This window comes from Macaca mulatta, chromosome 7, assembly GCF_049350105.2.
Source record: "Macaca mulatta isolate MMU2019108-1 chromosome 7, T2T-MMU8v2.0, whole genome shotgun sequence".
In the NCBI taxonomy this organism is placed as follows: domain Eukaryota; kingdom Metazoa; phylum Chordata; class Mammalia; order Primates; family Cercopithecidae; genus Macaca; species Macaca mulatta.
In genome coordinates, this window is record NC_133412.1 from 148,237,951 (window position 1) to 148,247,521 (window position 9,571).

General features: G+C 41.3%; 1 protein-coding gene across 23 annotated transcripts in view; it reads right to left on the bottom strand.

Moving 5' to 3' along the window:
- Positions 1-8,053, bottom strand: part of MLH3 (mutL homolog 3) — a 35,023-nt gene extending 26,970 nt beyond the window's left edge. For 22 of the 23 annotated variants that reach the window (XR_013395137.1, XR_013395138.1, XR_013395135.1 and 19 more), the window contains exons 1-2: positions 7,963-8,053; positions 2,946-6,297 (exon numbers count right to left, since the gene is read on the bottom strand). Coding sequence is in view for 18 of the 23 variants with exons in the window: in XM_077937880.1 (XP_077794006.1) it covers positions 2,946-6,234 (3,289 nt within the window). In the remaining 5 variants the exon portion in view is untranslated. 23 annotated transcript variants of the gene reach the window in all.
- Positions 8,054-9,571: the final 1,518 nt, after the last annotated feature.

A 9,571-nucleotide genomic window follows, 5' to 3' on the forward strand; every position in this document is an offset into this window, starting at 1 on the left:
GTGAACAGGTGGACAAATGAAAGGTTCTCAATTCAAACTCCAGAGTCTAGTAAGATCTGGCCCAAATGCTGTTCTTCTCCATGAAGGATAATAAGATTTGAGTTGTAGAAACAATGCTGAATTTGACAGCTTTAGAACAGGAGGAAAACATGAGAGATAAATCCGTTGGACTAAACCTGGAGAGGTTAAGAATGATAAAATTAAGATAATGAAGTGAAATAAGGTTTATAACTACTAACAGAAAGAACTGCATTAAATACATTTTAAAGAAAAAATTACCAAGGCTTGGGGACTTGACACTACTACTCAAAATCACCTTTATAGATCCTCTCTTCTGTACATTAAAATTTATCTTTTAGGCCAGTGGCTCATGCCTATAATCCCAGCACTTTGGGAGGCTGAGGCGGGCAGATCACCTGAGCTTGGGAGTTTGAGACCAGCCTGACCAACATGGAGAAATCCCATCTCTACTAAAAATACAAAATTAGCCAGGCATGGTGGTGCATGCCTGTAATCCCAGCTACTCAGGAGGCTGAGGCAGGAGAATCGCTTGAACTCAGAAGGCGGAGATTGCAGTGAGCCGAGATCGCACCATTTCACTTTACCCTGGGCAACAAGAGCAAAACTCTGTCTCCAAAAAAAAAAAAAAAATTATCTTTTAACAATTTATCTCATGTAACACTTTTATGTAAAGTTTGACAATGTCCTAATATCATGATGTATATCGGCCATTTCCAGAAAGGTAGCAGGATACTGAGGAGCCATCTGTTCATGGAACTTCTTTTTATACCAAAAATATTTTTCATTGGGAAACTATGAGTTAACATGGCTTTCAAAAGTTTATAAAAAAGTATGCTAATCCAGAATGTTAAGTAGGTTAAAGTGTTTTAAACATCTAGATTCAAAAGGAAGAGATATTTATGTTGAGTATGGCAGCTAAGATTTCCCCCTTTCTTTTAGCAACAGCTATCTCACAGTGTAATGTAATCCAGTTATTTTTTGGCACCATATCAGAAGCAGTTGCATTTCAGGAAGATGAGGTGTCAGTGCTGTAGATTTACCTCTGATAAGCCTTCAATATAAGTCAGACATAAAACCACATAGATTGAAAAGCACATAAAGTGGCTTTAAGAGCAACTTGATAGTCTCAGGAACAACAGTGAAAGAAATGAGTTTTCTCCTAATGAATACTACAAAATACTAAGAAATACTACTGAAGTTACTACAGTGATTTTTTTTTTCATAAGGAAAAAACAGAAAAACACTGAAAAGTAAAGGTCTCATTTAACCTTAAAGAAATCACAGCTTCCTGCTAGAGGTACTCATGGTCAGGAGAAATTAAAAATTGACTTATAATTACATTTACACATGTTCCATTCTTCTGCAGCATTCAAAATTTTTAATATGGATACAGATGTAATGTTTATCCTCCTAGTACAAAGCCAAGATTATAGCCAGATGGAAATCAGGTTTATCACCTCCCAACATCTGGCTCCCAACACACTGCCAAAGCAATATCACTTTAAATGTGGACTGAGAACCCAGAGTCCTAGTGCAGGCTCAAATGTAGCCCTGTGGTATGATCTAAAAGCTATATTGGCCGGGTACAGTGGCTCACACCTATAATCCCACCACTTTGGGAGGCCGAGGCAGGTGGATCACCTGAGGTCAGGAGTTTGAGACAAGCCTGGCCAACATGGTGAAACCCCGTCTCTACAAAAATACAAAAAATTAGCCGGGTGTAGTGGCAGATGCCTGTAATCCCAGCTACTTGGGAGGCTGAGGCAGGAGGATTGCTTGAACCTGGGAGGCGGAGGTTGCAATGAGCCGAGATCATGCCACTACACTCCAACCTGGGCAACAAGAGTGAAACTCCGTCTCAAATAAATAAATACATACATACATACATAAATACATGAATAAATAAATGCCATATTATTGTCTTCCTGAATAACAGCTACTTTTATAACATAAACAGATCAAGGAGATTTTACCACATGCATTACAATAAAGCACACTTCAAAAGTATAGTCATGAAAGTACATACTTGACCTATATTTTGAAAATTCATGGACAAGTCCTACTTTCCAGAAAGAAAAAGCTCATAAATGTAGTACTGTACTAAGCCATAGAGTTTACTGGAAAACCTAGGATGATTACAGAATCATTCTGGCCCTTAACCTGGAAGCCATGTGGAGAAAGTTCCAGTAAAATACCATGCTGACACCACAGGCACCTTTAAAGACAATTTTCTAGGAAAGTTGGGCATTTGACAGGAAGGGAAAACAAGGTAGGAAAGTACTGTGGATCTTCCCAACTATTAATAGTATCATTTCATTAAAATTGGACAGTCTCATCCCTTTTTTTTATTGTTGTTCTAGATATATACCTATCACCCCCTTTCTTACACATACACACACTGACATCTTTTAACTGTATTCTCCATTTAATAGTGTTGGACATAGAGGCTGGGTGCAGTGGCTCACACCTATAATCCCAGCACTTTGGGAGGCTGAGGCGGGTGGATCATTTGAGGCCAGGAGTTTGAGACCAGCCTGGCCAACATAGTGAAATCCTGTCTCTACTAAAAATAAAAAAATGTAGCTGGGCATGGTGGTACACTCTTGTAATCCAAGTTACATGGGAGGCTGAGGCAGGAGAATCGCTTGAACCGGGGGTGGGGGCAGAGGTTTCAGTGAGCCAAGATCGCACCACTGCACTCCAGCCTGGGTGACAGAGCAAGACTCCGTCTCAAAAAAAAAAAAAAAATTAGCGTTGGATGTAGATAATCTTCATATAGCATGAAAATACAATATATGTTTTGTAAGTGGTCTTCAAAATGTTCTATCTGTTGAGATAATCTCTTTGGATAATGAGGATCTTACTCCTTGTCCAGCATTTCCATTTTCAAAAGCATCTCATGCACATGAACAGTACGTACTTACCATTCTCAAGTACGACATCCACAGCCACAGTTGTCAGGTCTTTAGTACAAGCAGTCTGAATGTCCTCAGTTGGGGCAATGAATGTGCTGAGTCCAGTCATTTTGTTGACATAAACCATTCTCCCCAGGGCTACATCGAAATGCTGCTGCCAATTCGAGCAACACGTGTTTGACTCTTCAGTTTCAGAACAAGCTCTTGCTTTAGATTCCTCACTTTGAAAACAAATTCCATTTTGGTCACCTGTGGCATCGTCTACCAGATTCATTAACATTCCACTGGGAGAGTCCGGACTTCCTGTGTGTTGTTCTGAAGCTCTGATAAGAACATCTGAATCTTTACTGGTAACTTTAAAATTATCATAGGGCAATACCAAAGGAGTTTCTGATATCACACAGTTCTCTGTTGTATTGCTGTTAGAATGTGTTTTACTATTTTTATTAAAGGAAATATCCTGTGTGGCAGAATCTGATGTTGGGATGACACCATTCTCTGTTTTTTCATGCTCATTTTTAAATAACATACAAAAATCTTGTGTTAACACACTGCACAACTTGCTCTCTTTCCTACTGGAATCTGAATTTGGAAGTTCATTAAAACGACTCATCATCTCCATTGTTTGAGTTTCTCTTTCGGAACCCTTCCGTCTGGATAATTTAGAGGCTAGTGATTCAGATGACTTCTCAAGGTCCAAAGGTTTTCTATTAAAGAGAGATAACTCCTTCAGGGTCATAGGGCTTTCTCTCAAACTAGGCATCTGTTGTTCTAAACAATCTTCATCCTTGGAGAATGGAAGCTTCTCTGAGTCAAGGACGTGGCTTACTGGTTGGCAACTACTATCTGAATCACTATGCTTCATAGTAGTGATTTTACAAACATCAGAGTTGTCTAAGCAGTTCTTGTTCTTCAGCAGAATGTCAGGTTCAACTTGAGGACTGAGATTGGTAGTGACTCCGTTACTTTCCTCTACTTCTGTATCCAGAGGATTTTCAACCTTCCCATATTGCCTCTTAAACTTCTCTAAAGATCCTAGCTGTGAACTCAAGCTTAGCTTCTTACGGACGATTGGTTTGGAGGAACCAATTAATTTATCTGTTTTCCTACTATCATTTGAAACGTGTCTATACCAGGGGAAAGAGGGGGATGTATCAGATAATATGCAACCTGTTTGTGATTTTTTGCTATCTTGCTGAAAAGTAGAAAACTTTGCATAAGTTGCTGTAGGTTCATTCTCTAGCCCACAACTTATATTTGTTCTGCAAATTTTTTTGTTGGGCAATTGACCAGATTCTCTACTTAAAGTGCCGGCTAAATCTTTGAGGTCTAGAGTTTCAACTGAATGACGTGTTCTATTTCCAAATGTTTCTTGGGCACGTGTGGGACCAGGTCTAACATAATTTTTAAATGCATGTTCTGTTTCAATTGATTTAGTTTTCTCATTTTGTACTATATGAGTTATAAAGCCAGTGGAACATAATTTAACTCGTCCGTAACTAAAAACATTTCTTCCTCCACAATTGCTAGGCTCTTTTTTTTTCTCCTTCTCTGTCTGAGCACTATGTACTCCCAATAATGTTGTCGCAAAAGGCAGAGGCTGGCATCCCACTTCAGTAGCATCTTTAAATCTCTCTGGTTGATTCTGAATTCTATTATTTTTCATGACGTTGGCAGCCATGTCATTAACAGTAGTACTTTCTTTCCATATTTCTAGATCCTCCCCACTCTCTTCAAAGTGACATGGTGTCTGAAAAGGGCTTAAAAACATTTCTGAACTGGTTCCACATGGGTTTTCTAAAGAGCTATGTTCCAGGCAAGATTTTTTATGTTTCTCATTTTCTCCTGCTTCTGATGCTACAATTGTCTCTTGTTCTAACATCTTGGATTCTGAGCAAGAGCTGTCTTTGTTTTGTAAAGATGGCTCTGTCATTTTGCTATGGCCTGGACCACCTGATTCATAAATGCATAAAAATGCATCATTTGTATTTTTTCTGATAGCTTCTAAATCCCTAGAATTCTGTGTGCTTATGTTTTCTGCAGTAGCTTTTCTTTTCACAGATTTTGATTGCAAATTAAACATCTCATAGGAATCTAAAATATTATTACATGCTTCCTGGAAACTGCCCTGGTTACTCCTCTCATCGGAAGTCACACGCTTCTGAAGAGTAGCATCAAATAAATTAAAACCATTATCTTCACTAAATTCCTTAATATCCTCACCTGATAATTCCACAAATAATTTTTCTTGCTTTAAAAACATTTTCACTCCTTCCTGAATACAAAACAAGAGAGTGTCCCAGTTCTGAAACTCAATCAGAGTTTTGGCTGGCTCCATGCACACATCATACTCACAGAATTGGCACTGCACATTAATTACATATATGCCATAGAGTTCTGGGGTAGACCGGTGCCGAAGACTTGAACTCATTTGCCTACTGGTGGAACCGTTCTTTGGCTTGCATATAATACTCTCTTTCCTTAATAAAAAGTCAATGAGTTTATGTAGCTTTGTCCTTAAAACCAGTCTTTTGTTCACAAACAAAAACTGCATATTCTTATTGTAATGTGCTTCAGAGCTGATATAGCCACTAAGCTCAAACTGTTTATATTTAAAACTGATTTCTCTCAGCTTTTGGGACTTTCCCAATCCATAAATTTGACAAAATCGGGAACATACGTCTTTGGTTTTAGGGAGTTGAAGAACCATGGAACCAGAAACATCATTTCTCAAAGAGAAAGAGATGGAAGGGTGCATAAGTGAGAGAGCTTCTATCCTCTGCCTAACCTTCTCAAACTCCAGTCTAGGGTCCATGCATTTCCTCCTTACAGGCAGCTGGTAAAATAGGTTATACACTGTTACAGTGGTCCCACCGCTTGGTCTAGTCACATCAGCTTCACAAGCTTTCAGGGCTTTTCCACTCTGAAACAGTTTCACAAAAGTTTTCATTGTCCTGTTTTTCTTGGACGAAATTTCCACAGCGCTGGCCATGTCGGCAATATTTGCCAAGGCCTCTCCTCGGAAACCATAAAACCTTGGATTCTCCAAGTCCTGTACCGAGTGGCATTTACTGGTGAAATAACGATTTCCCACTTTCTCTACATCATCACTCCCCATCCCAAATCCATTGTCTATCACTTGAACTTGGAAGGTTTCCATATTCACCCTGACAGCCACACATTTTGCTTCAGCATCAATACTGTTGAGGGCAAGTTCCTCAACACATTGGCCCAAGGAGCTTATGGCCAAACCAGAACGCAATTTGGCTTGTACTTCAACTGACAAGCACTTGATCATGGTAGGTAGAAAGATGGTGAGAATGCCAAGCAATGGTTTCCTTCTCTGACGGGAAATAATTGCCTATAGGAGAAAAAAACCACACACGCACATAATCAAAGCTACAGCATTACACATTTCTTTCAAGCATTATGAAGAAATAGCATTTGAGGCAAATGAAATCGCTCTTATTAAACCAAATTGTGAAACAAAGCAAAACAAAGTTATACCACTGATCTCTAGGCACAGCTCATGCTTGGTGCAATGAATTCACATCCAAAGAAACATTCATAATTTCATAATTTTCAATGCTCCTTTCTAAATCCCACATGTCCTAAAGTGAAATCATAATTACACTTGAAGTTGACCGGTAAAGACAGTATTAGAAATTCTAACCACTTCACCAAAAACAGATGCTTAAATTAAATACAGCTAAGGAACATTAGCTAGAAATTATTCACGACAAAAATGTCCAAGCTAGTTTCATAACATTTATACATTACACAATAACCATGACTTTTAGAAAAGCACTTATAATGAATTGCTAAGACATTGCAATAAGGTGAAGCAATAGGAAGAAATTTTAAGAATCAAATTGTATCAAAGAGAAATTGGGGGCATTAAGAGATTATTATTATTATGGTTAAGTATAGTCACCTCAGGGAAAGAGGTTGGGAATGGGAAAAGATAAAGCAGGAAAATTCCTTTTCATATAAACCTTTCTTTGCCATTCGATTGTTAAATCCTGTTCACGTATTACTCATGTTTTTAGAAGGTCGTTATTATTCTTTTTTGAAACAGGGTCTTGCTCTGCCACCCAGGCTGGAGTGCAATGACACAATCTCGGCACTGCAGCCTGCACCTCCTGGGCTCAAGCAATCCTCCAGCCTCAGCCTCTCAAGTAGCTGGGATTACAGGCGCGCACCACCACGCCTGGCTAATTTTTGTCTTTTATGTAGAGATGGGGTTTCACCATGTTGACCAGCCTGGTCTCAAACTCCTGAACTCAAGTGATCCTCCCGCCTTGGCCTCCCAAAGTGCTGGGATTACAGGTGTGAGCCACCGCGCCCAGCCAGACGGTCATTATTATTAATATTCTTTTGGTCTTTACAGACGGGCATAAACTACCCTGGTAATAATAATGATGGCATGGGGCTGCCTGAATTTGATTTTAAGTTTTCCTGCAAGTAAAAGCACAAAAACAAAAAACATCTAAAAAACCCAAACCCTAAGATTCTAGTGCCATTAAAGGTCTCCCCCTCTTCTCCATCAGTGAAAGCCGCGTGGGGGAGCCCCCTGTAGGCGGTGGGGTTGGTTTTCCGAACCCGGGAAAATCAGGGATCTAACTGCAGAACTTCTGCTGCTTTCTAAGCTAATGCACTTCGCAGCCGGCAGCAAGTGAGGGGCAAACGTTTAACAAGTATTCCGATTAATGTAAACCCAACGATTTCCTGATGACGCCTGCGCTTGGGACGGACGCAACGCACTGGCCTGGATCCAGGGCCCAGGGGCCTGGGAGCGCCGCGCGGGCCGCGTCCAGTGCAGCGCCGCCTTCCCGCCAGGCCCAGCCCCTCCCCAGCCAGCCCCGTCCTTGTCCCCACACCGGGCCCGCCCTGCCGCCAGGCCGCCGGGCCTCCGGGGTCCTCGCGCATCCGGCTCCGAAAGCTGCGCGCAGCCATCATCAGGCCCTTCTGGTGTTAGAAGAGCCCCCGGCAACATCTTTTCGTCGCGTGCTTCCCCCAGAGTCACCTCGAGTCCAGCTTAACCAATTCTCGGACACCAACCGCCTGGGACGCCGACGCGCGCACCTTGGGTCTTGAGGCTCGTGCACGTGCGAGTCCACGAGCATGCGCTTCGGAGGGGCGCGCCAGGCCACGACACACCAGTGCGCATGCGCGTCAGGTGTTCCAGCCAAGGATCCGCATCCCAGGGTTCAGTGAACGGGTACCTACAGTCTCAATCCTTATCCGCTTTTGGCATGGTGTGAAAGACTATGTCGTAACTTTTACTTTTGTTTTTATGTTTGTTTGTTTTTTTCCCGTGTGTTCCCTTTCCTTTTTTTCTCATTTTCACCTTTGCTCTTAACTACCGTTTAATTCAATATATATTTTATGTTTGCTTATTGTCTTCTCTCCCTAGAATGTAAGCTATGTGAAGGTAAAGAGTTTATATATTTTGTTTACTGCTGTATCCCAGTTACCAAGAGCAGTGCCTGGCTTATGGTAGGCACTGAATGAATGAATAATTCCAGAGGCTTCCATTTTAGAATTATAGCATTTGGAGCTGGAAAAGGCTGAGAAACTGTCTAACTCAACTCTTTTTTTTTTTTTTTTTTTTGAGACAGAGGCTGTTGCCCAGGCTGGAGTTCAATGGCGTGATCTCAGATCACCGCAACCTCCGCCTCCCGGGTTCAAGAGATTCTCCTGCCTCAGCCTCCCGAGTAGCTGGGATTACAGGCATGCACCACCACGCTCGGCTAATTTTGTATTTTTTGTAGAGACGGGGATTTCTCCATGTTGGTCAGGCTGGTCTTGAACTCCCGACCTCAGGGGATCTGCCCACCTCGGCCTCCCAAAGTGTTGGGATTACAGGTGTGAGCCACCGCACCCGGCCTTTGCTCAACTCTTAATTTACAGACGACAACACCAAGACTCTCTTCACTGACTTGAATCTCCCCAATGCCACCACAGCTTCTTTTATAACTAAAGGAGAGCAGAACTCTGAGAATGCTGTGAGAATAAAGTGTTTTGAAATTGTTAACCAGTCCTTAGTTTTTGCTTTCTATCTCATTTTCATTGAGAATTTATTTAAAGTGGAATTTATAACAAATTTGTCAGACCTGGTAAGCATTTGACATATACTAGTTTAGTGACTAACCAAACCCAACCAACCAGTCTTCTAGGGCTGATTAAGCAAAATCCTGATAACTGTTTATGATTATTACTATAGCTAGGACTGCTATAACAAAATACCTCAGACTGAGTAACTTAAGCAGCAGCAGTCTATTTCCTCTCAGGTCTAGAGACTAGAAGTCTGAGATCAAGGTGTTGGCAGCAACGATTTCTTCTGAGGCCTCTCCTTGGCTTGTAGATGGCCATTTTCACAGGGTCTTTCATTTTTGCACATGTGTGTCTATGTCCAATATGTTCTCTTATAAGAACACCAGTCAGACTGGAGTAGGGCCCACCCTCACAGCCTCATTCAACCTTAATTACCTCTTTAAAGGCTCTGTGTCCCAATACAGTCACTTTCTGAGGTACTGGGGACTGGGACTTTAACATATGAATTTGGTGGGACACAGTTCAGCCCGTAACATAACTTTATGTGAATTCCTTACCCAGAGAAAAGAAACAACAGC